The sequence below is a fragment of the Gavia stellata genome, chromosome 1 (assembly GCF_030936135.1).
Source record: "Gavia stellata isolate bGavSte3 chromosome 1, bGavSte3.hap2, whole genome shotgun sequence".
NCBI classification, from domain to species: domain Eukaryota; kingdom Metazoa; phylum Chordata; class Aves; order Gaviiformes; family Gaviidae; genus Gavia; species Gavia stellata.
In genome coordinates this window covers 38278047-38298037 of record NC_082594.1, presented here as the reverse complement: position 1 = coordinate 38298037, position 19991 = coordinate 38278047, and the positions used below count along the sequence as shown (strand labels likewise).

General features: G+C 37.7%; 1 protein-coding gene across 1 annotated transcript in view; it reads left to right on the top strand.

Moving 5' to 3' along the window:
• The window catches only part of DIAPH3 (diaphanous related formin 3), a 254424-nt gene that overhangs the window by 23232 nt on the left and 211201 nt on the right, over positions 1–19991 (top strand). Inside the window, exons 3-5 of the mRNA XM_059831346.1 lie at positions 5934–6107; positions 11756–11860; positions 19111–19241. Coding sequence (XP_059687329.1) covers positions 5934–6107; positions 11756–11860; positions 19111–19241 — 410 coding nt within the window. The remainder of the gene's footprint in view (positions 1–5933; positions 6108–11755; positions 11861–19110; positions 19242–19991) is intronic.

Sequence of the window (19991 nt, the reverse complement as noted above, 5' to 3'; positions counted from 1 at the left end):
GGTACAGGGCACGGCCAGACAAGTGTACCAACTATCAAACTGTTTACACACAACTGACCCTATTTATCCCCTTATCATTTTCCCATGCTTGTTCCTCTCCAAATCATTCAGATCCATCCTTTTCCCTGCCTTTGGTTCTTCCCTTAAACATGCAAAATAAGACTTGCACAATCCCAAAATGTTTTTCCCCTTCATCCCGTAATGTGTCTTATACCCCTAAGCAGTAATGCCCCTCAGTCTGAAAGGTGCTTTGGAGAGCTGATCATGTTGACTCATGGGGTGGGTGTCAGACCTGGACCATGGGGCAGAGGCTCTGCTGGGATAGCCTTGGGAGGAGCCTGGACAGCATGTCCCTTCTTCTGAATCAATAACGTGGGTTCCTCCCACCTGCTGTTGTGCCTCTGTGTTCATCTGGGCTAGGGGTCTTAAGCCTTTGATGGGCTAATGGTTTCTGTGATGAGTTTGGTAAAAGACAAGTGAAGTATTATTTGGATTCCACCACCCACCATTGTCTTTCTGTGCTCTTTTGTTTGTGTGTAGATGGGCTTTTTAGCACATAGCCTTAAGAGACAGTCCTTCCCTTTAGTCTTGATCCTACTGCATGCATCTCCTTTCCTCTTGTCCTTCATACAGATAATGGGTATTGAAGAAACCTTTTGACATGTCCTACCTGTGTCAGTTGCTTTCTTTCAAGTAATTTCTTTAATGTGGCTGTGTTTAAAAATACTCATTAGAAATTAAATCCCTATGGGATTTGAATATTGCTCTGACGATACCACTTTTGAAATAAGCAATCATGTTTTCTTGCACTACTAGTAATAAAAAAGCGCAGCTTTTTGGCACTGTATGCACAATTTTTTGTTTAGAGTCATGTGAGAACTTCATCATTCAGTCACATATCTTGTCTGCCAAGTGATTGTTGAGGCAACTTTTCCCTGTGCAGATGCTGTCAGCACTGTTATTGTGTGCATACAGTAACTTGCTTTGCACCTCATACACTGCTAGAGCTTGCCAGTAGGGTTTGGTTGCTGTACTTCTGAAGCTGTAGTTTCGGACAGCTTTGTGATGGAGCAGAGCAGTGGAAGAAACACTACTGTAAACCAGTTTTTAAACTCTACTACAGTGCAAGGGGGCCATAATAATAGAGTTTCTACCAAGGCTCCCTGAGAATCTTCAGGCTGGTAAATGTAAAATGCTACTGCAAAGCAGTCTCACGGTAACTCATGATCGCATGTTGACCGTGGTTTACTTTCCACTGTGTTTCAGTTCTGACATTAAGATTTTGTTTCAGTTGTCTTGCTGTTTTGGTCTCGTGGAAAATGTGAACTGGCAGAATAAAGTACACGGCTTTATAGATGTTCCAGTCTCTGGCAGTAGGAGGCATAAAGACGTAAAAGCTAAAAATATATGCAAACAACTCACTGCTTTGAATTCAAGTTTATGAGAATAGACTGCTCATGCCTTTCACGCTGGGGGATCTAGTCTTAGGAATGAAACTGTGTGAATTGTATCTTTAATGGCTTCTCTGCTGTCCTAGTTAATTCTTGTTTATCTTTTCCCTCCTTTTCCTCTTTTCTTCCACCTTAAAAAAAACCAAACCGAACCAACCGGACCAAAACCCCTACCTTTTGACCAAAGACGACTTAGGACTGTCTCAGTTTTTTGCTAACAAAATAGTGGTGTATCTGCATTATTTCAAGAATTACGCTTACTTTTGGATAGGAAACTCTGCCTACCTTCAATATTTTTTCCTTTCCATGGTTAACTTCTCTTTTTAGTTACTTTCACTTCTCCTTTCAATATCACATAATTTTTAAACTTAAGACCAGTATGCAGACTATATTGTGGTTACACGGACAGTTCATTTTTTTTAGAAATTAAAAGAGAATAGTTTTTAATGAATATTCTGCAGTCTTTTTGTACTCAGTATTTAATTATTTTACAATTCTTGCTTTTTAGATTATGTATCTGAAATACAGTTTTCCTCATCTTCAGTAACACTGTGCTGTAATGGTAGGAATACATTGTTGTTTGAATTAATGAGCTGGTTAGAGATTCCCTGTTATGTTTTTGTATAGTTTATTAAAAAAATTCTAGCTTTCTCCTTTGAGTGTCCAGAAGTATTTAATTGCACTCTTATTTTCTTCTCACTCTTTACTGCCTTTGAACTCTTAACTCCGGATAATCTACTCTGAGTTCCATCAGTGCATCAAAGCAGATATTAGTTTGGAGAATTTCGAAGAGACTTTACTGTGGAAATATTTTGTATCAAGACCATGTGAAACACTGTTTATTCTTTGGTTAATTTTAATTATAGCCATACGAAGACCTTAAGGGAAAAGTTTGTCCCTTTTAAAAAATTATTGTCCTAAAGCACTGTTCCTGTATGGGTCTGTGTGTATTTATTGGTAAAATAAATACAAAAAAATGTCAGACATCTTTAGAAAAGATAGCATGTCAACCCTGCTTTAAACTGTAGTGATGCTTTTTATCAGAGCTAACTTTAGATATTCCCCATTGGTTAGCCTGATTTAAAATGTTTTTGATGTAACATGGAAGACTACTGAACTATGTTTTTGCTGTTTCCTCCTCTGTGCACTTGGATCGCCAGCAGCATCAGTGGTAGATTTCATTACAACAAAGCAATGAAGTTTCTGTTCTTTCTGTGTAGTGCTTTCTGTGGACCATGAAATTTTTCCCATGTATGGAATATTGAGAGGTATTAACTTTTTTTAAGCACTATCAATGTGTAATTCAAAAGAGAAGGGTATGTAGAATACCCACGCTGTATTGCTGTGCAGGTCTTGTTGTGAATGTCCTTTTTTTTAATCTATGGAAATCTTTATTTTAAGGCTGCATTGTTTTACATTATTTAAAGTAATTTGTTTGACATGTGTTTAAATGTGCTTTTAATCTAGTATCTCACTTTGTCGTACATGTTCTGCCTGATCAAATGTATTCCAAGAGCGTGTTTCCCTCCTCTAGGACAAGTGGTATAGGATTTAGTGAATATGGAGAATATGAATGTTATGGCCTAATCTGTAAAGTTGCAAAACATCTACGATACAGTCTAACATTCAAGAGGAGCTTAAAAACAAACCATAAACTAAAAATACGAACAGGTAAAAGGAAGTGAAATACCCCTTTTCAGGGATGAACTGGCCCTCATCCCTGAACTGGTGTTGCCTGTTCCTAGTGGAGCAAGAGTAGCTCTGGGACTGCATGGGGTACTTCATGGCAGAGACTGCGGTGGTTCTGCCTGGCCAGAACTGCGATTGCTGCTGCTGTGTGGAGCAGGGGAAGGAAGAGGGAACACTTGGGGAACACAGACTGTAAGGAAGGGGCTGAGATTTTTTCAGGAGACATGGGTAAGGGGTGTAGGGTACACCTCTCTTTAAACCTAATTTAGTCAATTCTCTGACCAAACCATGGGCTGAAATCTGTTATTTCAGCCAAAGTGTCTTCCCTCTACCCCTGCTTCAAGTCTGCATATAAAGAATCTTCAAATATCATGGTTTGGTTCTTAAGTTACACACTTGATAGTGAACAGTGGGGCATGGAGAGCCTACTGGCTAACTCATTGTTTGGAGCAGATATGCTGCCTTTCATCAGTGCTGTGTGAAAGCCATTGTTTTGAGGAGAAAAATCTCATATAATACGATTTTTTCAAGATTCCGGTCTAGTCATTGCGGTTTGCAATCTGGCTTCATCCCCCAATGCTTGCCGTAGGCTTCTGATTTTAAAGACAGGAAGGGAAATTGCTGTCTGGTCAAGATGCAAGATGGTTTTTGCCACTGATGACTCTATACTTCACTTTCAATGATGTTACCCTCCCTTTTGCTTTTGTTGCATTCTCTTTCTTCCTGGGTCTTGCCTATGTAATTATTCCTGTAGAGTGTGCTTTCCTCATTGCCTACTGGTTTGATGTGACACTGAAGGGCCCCATCATCCATGCTGAGCTCTTTTATGTTTATGCCATATTAATTTTCTGCTTTTCTTTTTCCTGCAACCATCTGTATGTGAGTGGCTTACAATCTATTTCTATGTTCCAAAAACTGTTCCTTTTCAATTTTGAACAGGAACAATTAAAGTCTTTTTGTTTTTCCTCTAAACCTCCCTTCATGGATGTCTAATAGTCAATCCTTGCTCTGACTAGAGTGGAACACTTGTACCCAATTTTTGCTGCTAATTTTCTTTGCTCTCTCTGATCTTAATTCCACAGGCGCTATAATAACTTTACTTGTCATTTAGTTTGGTAACTTTGATGTAGTTATTAAGTGATATCTCAAGATACTTATCTTCAAGATGTATTGAAGCCTCAGAATATTTTTGCATAGCATTTCAAAGATGTAAGTCTACTGATGTGGTTGAAATCTTGTCCAAAATCTCTTATGCATCAAATGCTACCGTAACTTTCTTCTGTGTTGACAAGTGTAATATTGCTGTTCATGTCTGTTCAAAAGGCTGCTACAAAGATGATTAAGAATTAGGTCATCTCATTCAGTACATCAGCTGCCTTTGTGTTCTGTTGGTCCTTGCCCATAGACGTTAAAACACACAAGCCCTAACAACGAAAATGTTTAAAATTTCATGTAGTAAGTCTTTATTGAAAAGTTGATAAATATCTAACCAGTAAAAAAACCCACACCCCAAACCAATTTTCCAGAGAATTTTTTTTGGCTTTTGAAAGGGTTAAGTTAGAGCAATTGTCTTGTGTCTGGCCTGTATCAGAAATAGTGTGGCCAGCAGGAGTAGGGAGGTGATTGTCCCCCTGTACTCGGCGCTGGTGAAGCCGCACCTCGAATACTGTGTTCAGTTTTGGGCCCCTCACTACAAGAAGGACATGGAGGTGCTGGAGTGTGTTCAGAGAAGGGTGATGAAGCTGGTGAGGGGTCTGGAGCACAAGTCTTGTGAGGAGCGGCTGAGGGAGCTGGGGTTGTTCAGCCTGGAGAAGAGGAGGCTGAGGGGAGACCTCATCGCTCTCTACAATTCCCTGAAAGGGGGTTGCAGAGAGGTGGGTGTTTGTCTCTTCTCCCAAGTGACTAGCGACAGGACAAGAAGAAATGGCCTCAAGTTGCGCCAGGGGAGGTTTAGGAAACACTTCTTCACTGAAAGGGTTGTCAGACACTGGAACAGGCTGCCCAGGGAGGTGGTTGAGTCACCATCCCTGGAGGTATTTAAAAGACGTATGGATGAGGCATTTAGGGACATGGTTTAGTGGTGGACTTAGCAGTGTTAGGTTTATGGTTGGACTTGATGATCTTACAGGTCTTTTCCAACCTAAACGATGCTATGATTCTATGATAAGTTCTAAGGTTTATTCATGAAACAGTGAGTTTATCCTACTTAATTTTAATAAAGGAGCTGATGGTTTTTTTGTTTCTCCTAAATGAATTTTGAAATAATTGGAGAACAGAAAGGCACTAAGTTTTGGATAACATAATCCAAATAAAAAGTAAATAGAACAGTGTCTTAGTTATGCTAACTTTTCTTTTAATATAAAGTAGTTTCTTTGCATATCTGTATATACTATTATTAAGTCAGGAGTACAGCTGTTTTGGAGTAACAAAAAAGATTTTAAAACTATGCTTTTGGTAAATAAGCCTGCTTTTTCATATTCTATGTGTAATGGTTGGGAAGAACTCTTCATACATTGGTTTCGTCGATATCTTTTCCTCCAAACTTTCCGTCACATTCTCATGTTCTTCATGATTTCTCCGTAATGTAATGGGATTCTGGTCTGCTAACTCAAGTGCTAAGGCAACTGACTGTTGTATGTGTCTTTAGGAAAACCCTTTAAAATAAGACAGTTAAGTAACAGGCAAATTACCACAGAAAAACAAGGATGTTTAGCTTTCAAGAACACCCATCTTAATTAACGTTTACATAGAATGGAAACAGTATGTGATACGTTACACCTTTTCTGTTTTCAGTTGGATAGATTTGCCAGTATAAGAATTCCAGGAAGTAAAAAGGAAAGACCTGCTCTGCCACACATGAAGCAGTCACATTCTGCAGATTGGTCATCCACTCCTATGGATGTGGAGGATTTTGCTCCAAAACCCCTGTCGGAAAGAGAAATCATAGCGCTGTTTGAAAAAATGATGGTAAGAGTCTTTCGCTGATTTCTTTTACTTAAAGTATGACAACATGGCTAAGTGACAGGTGGAGCCTTCTTTTATGCATGTGTTCTGTTCTTTACCTGAATTATTAATATTGTTGTTGTTGTGAGTTATAATTATGTGTTTTTTAGAGTGTTTCTCAGAGGATGAAGTCTTTGAATTTTTTTGACAAGATTTTGCTCCAGATGTATTTAAAATGGAAACTAAAGGTTTCTGATTATTAGAAGTGAGATTATACAACAGATTTTGAGAAGGAACAAGAAATGGGGAATCCTGCTTGCTTTCAATACAACCTGAACCTTTTACAAAGGGATTTTATGCCTTTGAATGTCACAGCAGGTTTTTGCTCTGAACTTGTATTCCATGTCACTCTCGTGCAAAAAAGACTTAAGGTTCTTGCCTCCAAAGCAACACTTGTCTGCACATGCAGTCTCAAATTTGCTTCCTTCCTTAGCTGTCATCATTACAGTGCTACAAAAGAACAGTCACTTGCTGGAAAGATCATGTGGCATTGGTACCACCTCAATAGGTTGAGGTTTTTTGTCATGGTGATGATGACATTTTGGGCAATTGGAAACTAAACATGGAATGGCCATGAGGGAAGAGAGTGACTGCAATCTGAAGAACACAAGAGGATGTTAACAAGGAGAGCAATGCCTAATTTCTTTCTCTGCCTTACAGCTAGTAACAAGTAACTCTTGAAACACAAAGGGACTAACCGGGCCTGGGATGTGGAGGAAATGAAATGTACTATGAGACAAGTACCTTTATGGAATTTGTAATTCATAGTACTCAATAACATTAGCTTAGTTTTGAAGATGCTTTTGTAGAACTGTTGAGAGCTACGACTGAGAGATAGGATTCAGGATTTTCATGGTTAAGCTGATGAAGGGGAGGACTGATTTATTGTGTTATCAACTTGTCAACAAATTTGTCCTTGTTCTCACATGGTCCATTTTTCTTGGTATACTTTGGTGTCTAAGATATTTTACTTCTGTTAAGAAGTTTCACTGTGAATGGTTGTTGCTCAAATGTTAGGAAATGGGAGAGGTTTTTTTATAAAACTTGAAGGTATGCCTTCCTGCACACACACGCTGCTACATAAGTGTAGGTTGTATTTCTCTACCATCCCACAAAGATTCTGGTATAGTCTCAACATCACACACTATCCTATGCCATAAAAAATGGAAACTTTCAATAAAACCTCAGAAACCTAGTATTGTATGTCCAGGTAAACAGAAATGCTTATATCCATGGATCCTGAAGCAATGAATTCCAATTTTATAACTACTTTGCAAAAACATGTTAAACTAATGATGACATCCTGGATAATTTGAATGCTTTCCTAGTTTCGTTGAATAACAAAGCACTTAAACTGTCTTTGATAAACTACTTTATCAGTGTTATTTTAGCTATAACATGTAATACAGAAAGGATTCTTCAGATTATCCACACTTGAATGGACTAGAATAAAGCTAGTTTAGTCATAGTAGATTACATAGCTAATTATATATTGTAGCCTCTAGTTTCCTGTTCTGATCAAATTAAGTGATTTGGGGGGTGGGGTGTTGAAAAATTTGAATGTTACAGCCAGGCTTTTAGAGCTAATTTTTCACAAAATAAAAATAGTCAATTGGTTAGTACTGAAGGGAGCAGTCTCTAAATTCTGAAGTTTCATTGAACGCATTACATTATACTTCGGGTTTTCCTGGATGCATACTGCTTTCTCCTCCTAATCTTTTATGTAGTGGCACCCTGTGTGGTTTTGATGGCAAAAATTATGAAAGAGCTCTTAAAACCAGACAGTTAAAGCTAATAATTGACTGTCATTTAGCTCTTTTCATTTCTGTTAGTGCTGTTAGGAAAATAACCCTGTGAAATGACTTACTCTTATTATCCAAAGAGGTATTGCTGACCTGTAGAATAACTTCATATGATTTAAGAAGAAATAAAAGAATGGAGTTGAAGTATTTTATAAACAAAGCCACATCTGTCGTGCCCCTTGTACCACTGAATAATTCTAATCTGTATAAATCGATTGCTTTAATGATGTTTCATTTGTTAAAAACAACAACAAAGAAATTACTTTTTACTGTACACACAGACAAAATATTTCCCATAAATAAACCTGCCGTTACATCTAGGATTATGCAATATAGTTTGTATTGACAGGTTTCTTACTTCTCTCTTTTTTTTTTTTTTAATGTGATTACAAGTTACATATTTTTTGCAGAAAAAACAAGCCCTTTGTTTTCTCTTTGTTATTTAAGTTCAGAAGTTATTTTTCAGAAAAGTGAAAAGAGCAAGTCTGAAAGAAGTGCAAAACTGCTTTAAACAGAGGAATGAACTTTGTAGTAGCTACAGGCTAATGTGAAAAGCTTTTTTCCTTTGGTGTTTTTTGGTTTTTGTTTTGTTTTCCTTCCCCCTTAGGTAGGATATACATGCCATTTCAGTGCTATGAAAAAAAGCCTGTGGCTGTGGCGTATTGCAGGCAAGGTACTGAAGATGTGATAACTCTCAGAAAACACAGAGAAAGACCTAGCCGTATATTTTTGTGAAACTTAAAATGGAATACTTTTGGTTTCAGTATTTAAGTATTAAAGAAATTGAATAAAATACAGCTACCCTTATTAAATATACATGTAAAGTGTGTTTTCATTTGAAGCCAGTATACAATTGTATCTCTGTGGAAAGGGATTCTGAGACACAGTGTTCCAAAGAGATTTATTGGAATTTGCAGAAAAAAACAATTTTATCTGGTAATGTCAAGCTGGACTTGATTTTAGTAATTTATAGATGGGTTTTCATGTGCATATCTCAACAGATGTGTTGCCTGGTAATAAGAATAGTCATAAATACGTTGTTGTGCATTTAATAGAAGTTCATTAAACCAAAATATTACATAAAATGAGAAATACCTGTAATAAGATAACAAGTGAAAGGCTAGAGGGAATACTAACATTGTAGTATTTTTGGCAATCTGACTTGATTTCCATCATCCTCTTCTCCCCCTCGCCATTTTTAAGCTAAGGAAATGTTGTAGGTAAGGCATAAAGATTTTTGAGCAGTTGTTGAGAATTTAAAGTTATAGTATATTTCTGGCTTTGAAAGAATTTGTTATTGAAAAAATGTTTAAAGAACTAAATTGAAAAGAACTTCCTTATCTGTTGTTCTTTTAAATGCCTTTTAGCAGTCCCCAAACCTTTATGTCCAAAACTGTATGTCAATGTCAGAATCCACTGATGATGTAAAAGTCCTGGGTAGTTATGTAATTAACTGCTAGATGCTTGACCAGTAAATTAAAGTATTTAGATTGATTTGTTGCGCAACTGGTTTAAATTTTTAGGTTTCCACCTGACCGTTTAACAGCATGCTTAACAGCCTTCACGTACCCGTCCTTCGAGCAGATGACTACTCTAGGTTTTTGATTTTGCAATACTAAAGACACTACGTTTTGTGGTTGATCATGTGTTCTTTCTCATCTTAAAAAAGCTGCAGTGACTTTTGTAAGCTTTGATAAGAGACAGGTAACTTTAAATATCTTTCACTTTTTTTCCTAATTGTGTATGCACACACTGAAATTTTTCCACTTTTTTGTGTGTCTTGGAAGAAAATTATCTTTTTGCATACAATATATGATCCCAACAGTGTTATTAATGTGTGTGTATTTAAGCCTGTGGGTTTTTTTTATTTTAGTATGGATATTTGAGTCTGTGCAGCGTTTTTGGATCACACCAGGTTTCCCATTGTTAAGTAAATCATAGTAGTTTTTTGTTTTGCTTTCACCCATGAAACGCTAGAAAATTCAGCATACCCTTTCAAGATAATGCCCCCGACATTTGATTTAGTATGAGGCAAATAATTGCAAAATATTTAGGAGTATGTGTGTCCTTATGCACTGCTAGAGTTTTGGTTTGGGCATAAGCAAATAGTTTCTATATGAATTTTTTGATCAAAGGGATGCAGTATTTTGAAGAACAGAACTATAAGAAAAGATTGAAGGATGTGTGGCCTCCTTTCTTCCACCTTGTTGAGACAAAGTTGTTTTGCATTTACTTTCAGATGTAGAAAGTAACACCAATATGCAAGCTAGCTGCCAAGGAGGCAAAAGACTATATTATTATTGCTTGAATGAAAGAACTTTTTACAACATGCACCCTGTAATTACTTGATACTCAAAATATCAAATAATAATATAGTGTATAGATAGTATCAAATATACAAATCTGATACTATAAGTACACTATATGGTATCAAATAAATCATAAAAATACTAATTTAACAATAATTTAATAAATAATCAGGAATAATTTAAATGCATACTAGACTGAACTAAGGAACTTTTTCTAGTCCTTAAGGAAAGGAAACAGTAACATTTGTGGGGGAAAAAATCCAGAATCTATACAAAATTTCCCTAAGTTCAGCTTAACGGATCAAGCATTTTCTGCGATGTCTTTTCACAGCTTGGATTTACACAAAACTCTAAATATTTCTAGGAACTGTGCTTGATTCTATCCTATTCAATATGAAAACTAGAGAAAGACAAGGAAACAAGTTTCAGTGTGATATAAAATTTTGGTCTCTTTTTTCTTAAAAATCCGAAGTTTTTTTCTTAAAATTCTAAAGTTATGAGTTTGCCTGCTGTTCATCTTTGATTTCCGACTGGGGAAAATAGCTTTGATATCAAGATGGTTACCTGCTGATTTTGTAGCATTGCTCCTGCCATAGCTGGTGGGGATTCACCTTGTGAGTCTCAGCTGAAGAAAACTGCAGTAATTCTTGCTAAGCTTGGGTGACCGTAGTCATGCTGTATGTGTTTGTTTGTGTGTGTGTGCTTAAATTGTTTCTTGAACCCTTTTTTTTTGATCTCCAGCATGACAGGAACTGTCATTTCTCATAGATGTGGGACTGAATACAATGATCAGAGCATTTCTAGGCTGGAAAAGTAGAAGTCCGTGTGTCAGAAATGTCAATGAAAAGCTGTGTGGCTTTGAATGTGGTTCTGCATCTGCCCTTTTTGACCTCTGGGTTTATGTTGGAAAGGATGAATTGAGATGGGGTTTTGATAACAGTTGAAGGTGTTGATTTAATGATCAAATAGTCAAGAATTTGGGCCTTACCTATTGCAAAGGTGAATATTATTTTGTGAACTCTAAGAGCAAAGCATATTCCACTGCCCAGGATTAAGTATTTGGGAACTGAGGAACAGAATTATAAAGCAAATGGATATACCATTAAAGGGATCTTTCTAAGAGACAGGTTTGAGTACATTTATAAATATTTTAGGAAGTGTTAAATAATGCTTCTCTGTAGTTCAGTGTGTGTGTGTGTGTGTGTGAAACTGTAGGTCGTTTCTAAGAAGACATTATGCTAGTAATGGTTGTGATGCACTAGTTTATCCTGGCAGAGTTGATAGTTTTTTTTAGTCTGAGTTGCTAGGGAAGATAAATAAACATTTTTATCGTTTTGAGTAACATCTAACTTACGAGAAGTTGTTTGTATAACAGCTTTGAGTTGCTCAAGTTCATATTTTTGTGTCTTAATTTTTTTAAATCAGCCTCTTACAGTTAAACAACTGTGTTGCTGGATGACATTTAAAACTTCTTTTTTTTTTTTTCTTCCTCCCATTCTAGGAAGATATGAATTTAAATGAAGACAAGAAGATGCCATTGAGAGAAAAGGATTTTAATACCAAAAAAGAAATGGTGATGCAATATATTAGCACTGCTTCAAAGTCTGTAAGTAAATGTCTCTGAAGCACACCAAAAATGACTTAATGTTTACATTATTTCCTATTGGAGAGAAAAAGCGATGCATGCATGTTACATTCTTTTGACTAACTTTTGTTTCTCATAGACACAAACATTTTTAAGGGGCACTATCTCATTATTTTACAAGCTGCAATGAAAGATGCTCACTTGTACTAGAGGTGTGTCTTCTGTATATAGAACAGCATTTCTTTTTGGTAAAGGTATGGCTATTAGTGGAGATGGAAAGATTCTGCAGAAAACTTCTTGGAAAAGTTTGATATGAACCTTTTTTCTTTTCTAGCACTGCTTAAAAAGAATTCCTTAACTGATTAGCCTTTTTCATACTTGACTTCGGTACAGAATTCATGTTGTGATGCTATGTAATAGTTGATAATGGAAGTGTTGCACATGAACCCAATGAGTGTCTGTTTTTTACTTGTTGTGATAATTACTGGTTGTTTTCGAGAAGTGCAAGGAGTTGTGTTCTGGGCAGTTTAAGGATTAAGTTGGCATAAGAAAAATTTGTTCTAGTCTTTGCAAAGTGGGGAGAGACTCCGGTGGTAAATGCTGCAGTGTTTATATTGTGCTCAGACCTTTTGATTGTTTTAGAATTCATATATTTGATTCTTTGACTGTCACTGCTCCATGCATGTAAATATATCAGTCAAAATTGCTAAGACCTCAGTTGTTTGATCGAAAAAGTAATGTGGTAATAGGACATGTCTGGCTATGCAGAGTTGCTGCATCCGCATCTATTGCTGGAATCTTATCATCATGATGATGGTGATGTTAAGACTCTCTTTCTCAAGAGAAAAGTTTTCATGCTAGCTCTTTACTTCCTGGCACTTAATACTTGCAAAGAACTGCCTATAGCAGAATAGGTTTCATCTATCCTTCTTTCTGAGTGCCTTTTGCAATAAATATTTTTTTTTGTCTTTGGTTGTCATCACACTTTTTTTTTTTGGCAATGGAGCTTCTTGCACTATGCCCAAAGGAGCCATAAAGGGTACTCTGTTGAAGAGGACAGTCTGTTTCCTCCACTAGGGTAGTGATTTGTTCGCACATGCTGTTGTCTTGCATGTTTTCATAAAGCCCCCAACAGCGTTTTTTCCTTTCTGTTCCTCCCTCCGCTGCCAACCCACCTATCCCCCTTTCTGCTGTGGGAGATCACTGAAGGCTAATTCACGCAGGGAAACTCTTGCCTTTACTGAACTCTGTTCCTACTGTTGTGTCTTTACTGGAAATGGCATTCACTTGTATAACTGGGAGGAGCTGTTTCTGTGATGCATCGATTTAGCTGTTTGATACAGTAGCGCTGTAGATTAATTCAGCTTAGCGCTGGAGCTACTGGGGTGGGAAACTCCTTCCCTCGCCCTTGCAAACTCTTTGTTCCTGGCATGCTCTTTCATGCAAGTGCATTGGAATGTCCAAGTGCCTTCTCAGTCTAGAGGGGACAGTGCACTGCACGCCCAGGGTACTTGGCTAAATTTTGGTGTATCTTGACTTGGTAAGTGTTATACTTTTTCAGAAGAGCTGAAATGCCATATAAGTCCTGAACATTACGTACAACTAAGCCCATCTCAGGTCTCTCTTTCTACAAGTGATGCTGCAGTAACATCTTTTGATAGTTCATACTTCTCAAACTTCAAGGAGACAGGTACTAAACTGTATTGTGTTGGGACAAATATCTTCATTTCCAACTGCTATGCAGAGTACTGAGCAGGTTTCATTTCAAGCAGTTATCATTATAAAAACTCTTAAAATGAAGAACCGAGGCTGCGCTTCTAATGAATCACTGAAAATGAAGCAGCCTCTGGTGATCAAAGTGGACTCCATTGTAGTCAGAGCTTCATTATTGACCTCAGTATCAGGGTTTCTGTTTCTTAGACATGTGGGACTCCTTTCCAATATTCACAAAGCACATGCCTGTTAACAATGCATCTAGAAATTACGCTGGGTTTGGTGGGGCTATGCTTAAGTGCTTATTTATGTATAGAATTACTGTGACCTACCTCTGTGTATGCATGAGATGTTTAGACTGAATCCATCACTTCAGGACTCAAAGCTACTTAAAAGCCACCGGAGTTGTTCTAACACGCATAGTCCAGTACTGATTCATTTCACTCCATTTTGCTTAGAGACTTCTTAAACAGTTGGGTGAAAGCGTGCTTCTGTGTATATGTCTGTATATGTTTGTCTCTAAGTATGCTGTTACCATCACTCTTTATAATGTGTTCAGGGGCTCCCTGTAGAAGAATTGCTAAGAATAAACAGTCTTGGGGTTTGGGATACTAGTAGTACTTACTGAAAATTTGAATGGTAGCAAAAATTGTATGCTTGGAATAATTCTGCTCAAGTACTTCAGTATTCTGCCAGTACTTTCTTGTTTTCTTGTAATGTATAGTGTTTAGATGAAGCCTTATTTCTTTCCTTAAAAACATTATCTTAGAGATGTATATCACATATTTTTTAAACCATCATGCCTTGGAAGTCTTGAATGAAATTTCTGTCTGCTGTGGTGTGATATCTTATTTATCAGGAAACAATTGGAGAAGGGAACAACAGTTGTGTTTAAAGGCTATTATGTGAGTGTGAATTCTCATCTACCAAAAGCAGTGTGGTTCTGTTTGTTGGTAGAAATTATGTCCAATGTATTTTCTGTGGTTTTTTTAGCTGTTTGTATGTATTATGATTATTTGAGGTTAGAAACAGCATCACATTTTTTAAGTGCTATGTAAACACATATAAAGACATTCCAGCCCACAAAAGTTTTAAAAATTAATTTCCATATTATGGAGTTAATACTCAAGTGGAAATAAAAGCAGAATTGCTGTAATGTTACTCTACCATAAGTTTTGCTGTTCTGTATGTTGAACACACGCACACACGCAAACTGGGTTTTTAAAGTGAGTTTTCTTCACAAGATTTCATTTTTGTTGTGCAGCTTACTCCCTTGTAATGTTTTAACTGAATTAATTAATGCTGACTTCATACTGCATCTGCTCACAGACCAGTTGTTCTTCAGTTGAGCAATTAAATTTCTAGAGGCACTGATGCCTCAAGATATTTCCTGTTTCTCAGTTAGCTCGAGCATTTTGAACTTAAGCAGCTTTTCCTGTACAGAAATATAGCTAATATAATGTTTCACAATTGGTACCAAATGCAGCTCTCATTTTATTTAAGCACTGGCAGATGTATCATATTCTTATTACGTTGCAGAACCTTGGCGTAACTATGAATAAGCGGTACTTGGTACTGTGGGTATAATGTACAGACATTCATGGTTTATTGGCATCTTTTGCATAGGGTAATGTTCGGGTGGGGAACTGAATCTGAAATGGGATGGCTGGTTACTGTCTGGATGTTGATGTGAGTCTCCATTGCTTGTGACTCTGTCTTCAGATGGGTCAGATGAGACTCTGAAATGTCATTCTAGTGAATTCTTATAGTCTGGCTGGGCTCTTGTCCCATGTGACCTTTCCACTGCACACATTGCTATTGATTATATTAAATTACTTTCAAAATATCTTCTAACCATCTTAACTATATGTCTTGTCTATATGACTGTCCCATATGACTGTTTCCGCATCAAAAGAAAGCAATTTTACTGACTGTTTATAAGTATCTTAGTTATATCCAGCTTAGTCAATTTTACAGCAGGAACTGCTGTGGGAAGTCACTGGAAGTGACAGATTCTCCACCCAGGATATTAATCCATATGCTTACGCATACAAGTAATGCTTATCAACTAGTCTATGCACAGCAGGAGCTGTCGGGAGAATTTCTGGGACTTTCTGAAATTTCCAACCGGAGAGCTCCTGTAACATTTAGTTAAATACTTTGTCATGAAGGCTGCTAGGAGTTTGGTCATCATGTCTGTAGTCAGTCCATTATCTCATCTCTGCAGAGACCAGCTGGGAAGATCCAGGATCGCATGGGGAACTGTGTACACTGCATATGCATAACGGACACAGCCCTGATCCCCTGTTACACCACAGTTGTAACAATTTCCTCCTTATATCACAGCTGTAACTCAAATTCCCCTGATTGCTTCTCAGGGGTATATATTGTCTAGTCCTAAAATGTTTGGGGTTTATTGGAACAGGATGGATGTGCTCAGTTTATAAGCCCTTGAATAACCAGACAGAAACCCTTGTCACCAATTCCCCTTAGCCAGTGGATTTGTAAAGTTTCGGGCAACTCAGGTGTAGCGGCTTTTACCTTTCATGTTTTATCAAGTCTGATATTTAGTTCTTAATGTTATGAATGCTTTTTTGTTTTGTTTAGGATCTTCTGCATTTGGCTTTGAGATTCTCTCCAGTTGTTTTTTCATTCCTCTTTAGATATAGCTGTGTCAAAGCTGTAGGGGAGCTGAGCTTTCTTGCCTTATGGAAATGCAAACAATTATACTATCTTGGTGAGGAGCATAAATTGCAACCCTATGCAATGCTACAGGCTTGGGGATGAGTGGCTGGAAAGCTCCCTGGTGAAAAAGGACCTGGGGGTGTTCATTGACAGCCCGGCTGAATATGAGCCAGCAGTGTGCCCAGGTGGCCAAGAAGGCCAACGGCATCCTGGTCTGTATCAGAAATAGTGTGGCCAGCAGGAGCAGGGAGGTGATTGTCCCCCTGTACTCGGCGCTGGTGAGGCCGCACCTCGAATCCTGTGTTCATTTTTGGGCCCCTCACTACAAGAAGGACATTGAGATGTTGGACCATGTCCAGAGAAGGGCGACGAAGCTGGTGAGGGGTCTGGAGCAGAAGTCTTATGAGGAGCGGCTGAGGGAACTGGGGTTGTTTAGCCTGGAGAAGAGGAGGCTGAGGGGAGACCTTATTGCTCTCTACAGCTACCTGAAAGGGGGTTGCAGAGAGGTGGGTGTTGGCCTCTTCTCCCAAGTGACTAGTGACAGGACTAGAGGAAATGGCCTCAAGTTGCATCAGGGGAGGTTTAGACTGGATATTAGGAAAAATTTCTTTACTGAGAGAGTTGTGAGACACTGGAATAAGCTGCCCAGGGAAGTGGTGGAGTTACCATCCCTGGAGGTGTTCAAGGAATGTGTGGACGAGGCATTGTGGGACATGGTTTAGTGGGCATAGTGGTGTTGGGTTGATGGTTGGACTTGATGATCTTACAGGTCTTTTCCAACCTTAGTGATTCTGTGATTCTGTGTGATTCTGTGATTCTTGGGACTAAACAATCCCAGTTCTACCAGCCTCTCCTTGTACAACAGAAGCTCCTTTAATTGTGTCCACGGCCCTTTATGGACTCATTCCAACATGTCCATGTCTCTCTCATGCTGGGGAGCCCAGAACTGGACACAGTACCCCAGATGTGTCTCACCACTGCTGAGCTGAGGGGAAGGATCGCCTCCCTTGACCAGCTGCTGATGCACTTCCCTGTGGTCAACTTCTCATCCACCAGGACCCCCATTTTTTTCCTGCAAACCTACTTTCCAGTTGGTTGGCCCCAACATGTGTTAGTAAATGGGATTATTTCTCCCTAGGTTCAGGATTTAGCATTTCCTGTTGTGGAACTCCCTGAAATTCCTCTGCCCATTTCTCCTGTCTGTTGAGGTCCCTCTGAACGTCAGCACAGCAGTCTGGTCTGTCAACCACTCTTCCCAGTTTTTAACTTCACCTCTCTGCTAGAAACTATTTCATCACCTTCTACTTCAGGAGGAGAAAAATATATTTTTCATCAGTTCTTGAGGATCTACCAAAGTGAGAAAACATCTTCTGTATGAAGCTCTGTATAATAAAATAATGAGACTGCCTCACCATTTATAGTGGATAATTTCAAGTTATTATTGCACTGCAAGCCACTAGATAGTCAAATATTGTTTAGTAAGTCTCTTTAGTGTTACATGACAGAATAGTTGTGCTTCTGCTCTCAAAAAAAGGAGTCTTTCCAATGGATTAAGTCAAATATAGGTTGTCTACCCCATTGTATGCCTCTTTTTTGGAATTTGGATATGTTCTGTAAAAAATGTCTCTATCCCTCTTCATGTCATAAATGGATAGTAGGTGCAGGAGACTTCTTATTTTCCACTGTCTACAAGTTTTGCCTTTGCTGCTGCTTAAAAAAAAAAAGGGGAGGAGGATACCCTTAAGAATAGGGTCAATGCCTCTTAGAGTTGCCATTTTAATTGCAAATTGTAGAGCTTCATTAGTTCAGTATAACTGTTGCTTTGTTTAATACAATGGCTACTGTATATCCTTCAGAAGAGTCATTAATATCTTGAATTTATTTTAAGCAACATTAGACACCACAGATACAATGATGAGTCAAAGTCAGTGTCTTTCAACCTATATTGCTTGGAACAGAAAATATTTTGTTTGCACAAAACTACTTTTGCAGTGCTGCATTAACTTGCCGTTGCTTTTTCCTTTCTATCTCCCTGTCCTGCATGTCCCCATTTGCCTCACCACCTGCCAAAAAGAGCAAAACCCAAAAAGCAAGGCAAAATTCAAACCAACCAAAGGTTGAGTAAGTGTCCTTATGTTATTGCATCAATAGTCATATTTGTGCTGCACTGCATTCTTACAGGTGGCAAATACAACAAATGAGGAGCTGGTATTGATCTTTAGAACTTCAGTGGTTCTAAAGAAGTCTTTTTTCTTTATTTAATTTTTTTTTTATTTTTAAAGTTCTTTTGCTTTAGCTCTTAGAGTCAAAGCTAGTCTGTTTTTAGAATCCCAGTCTCATATACTCTTCATCTGAGGGACCTTTAAGGGAAAAGCGTTTTACAACATTATCTGCAAGAACGCAAGTTACTGCGATAACATCCCGAGTACTCTTCTGGTGCACTGGTTCTTCCCTCTCTATTCTCATATGACTGCAATCACCCTTCTGGACACATGCCCTGTGATCTCTTCAGAGCACCTCAGAACTGTTTTTTTCCTTTGGTTGAGTATTGAAAATTAAGATTTTTGCAATGCATAAACAGAATCCATTCATTACAAAAATTGTATTTCACCGAGTGTGCATGATACATTTCTACATTTGATGCCTGCTGCTTTTGACTACAGTTTATAAATTTGTTCAGAAATTGACAAAAATTTATTTAGCATTTAGCATATATAGTAGATGAACAACAAACAGTTACAGGTTTAGGACTAAATTGTATCTTTTTTTCCCCCCTGTTTTTTCAAGGAATAGAAATGAAGTCTAGCCATTAATAATCTATTCAAGTTCTATATGTGCCAAATAAAAAAATGAATGTATTTTCTGTATTTCAGGGAAGTCTCAAGAACAGTCGGAAGATTTCACCCCAAGAGTTTATTCAGGAATTAAAATCTGGGTCAACAGATGAAAGACTAGTTACTTGCTTAGAATCGCTCCGTGTGTCCTTGACTAGTAATCCTGTCAGGTAACATAATTAACACATATTGCAAAGTTTAATCATATTCTTATTTCTTAATGGATTAAAATTAATGGATCTGTAGTTGTGCATGTTTCAAGGTTTTCCAGTTAATGAATGTGTATGCATTAGTGAATGATTGTACCTTTTTTTCTTTTTATTCATTGATTACATATCTTCTGTAGATCTATTTTTCAGTAGATTTCACTGATCTGTACAAGGTAATGCTAAGAGAATGTAAAACAAGTGTACTGCAGAGCAGTTCTCTTTGTTTTCTAGTGCTGAATAGTCAAAAGTTTGTTTCATTTTTATTTTTGAAATACTCTCTTAACTTACTTTGTCAGGGTGATCAATAATGGGAGATAGACACATTAGTGTAAGTTTGGTGGCCAGAAAACGTATCTATTTTTAATTGTGTGCTCCTCCTTCTGTCCAGTGTGCTTTAGGCTTTCTTCCTTGCTGCCTTCTAGTAATTTTTGCTGTATCTGTGGGGTTTCTCTATAAGAAAGAGAGCACATTAGTTTACCTGTGCTTTTTTTAAAAAAAAAGTCTAACTCTTCAGTAATCATAACTTTTAACACTGATATGAGTCTTTATGTTTAATTTTGATTTGATCCATGCAGCTTGATTTGTGTATGCTGGCTTTATTTTATTAAATTATATTTTTTTTCTGTTCTCCTCTATTTACAACCTTTTGTTTTAGAGTTCCTATTTAAGCCAATGGTTGAACACATGATTTTGAGAAACTGTTTTGGGTTT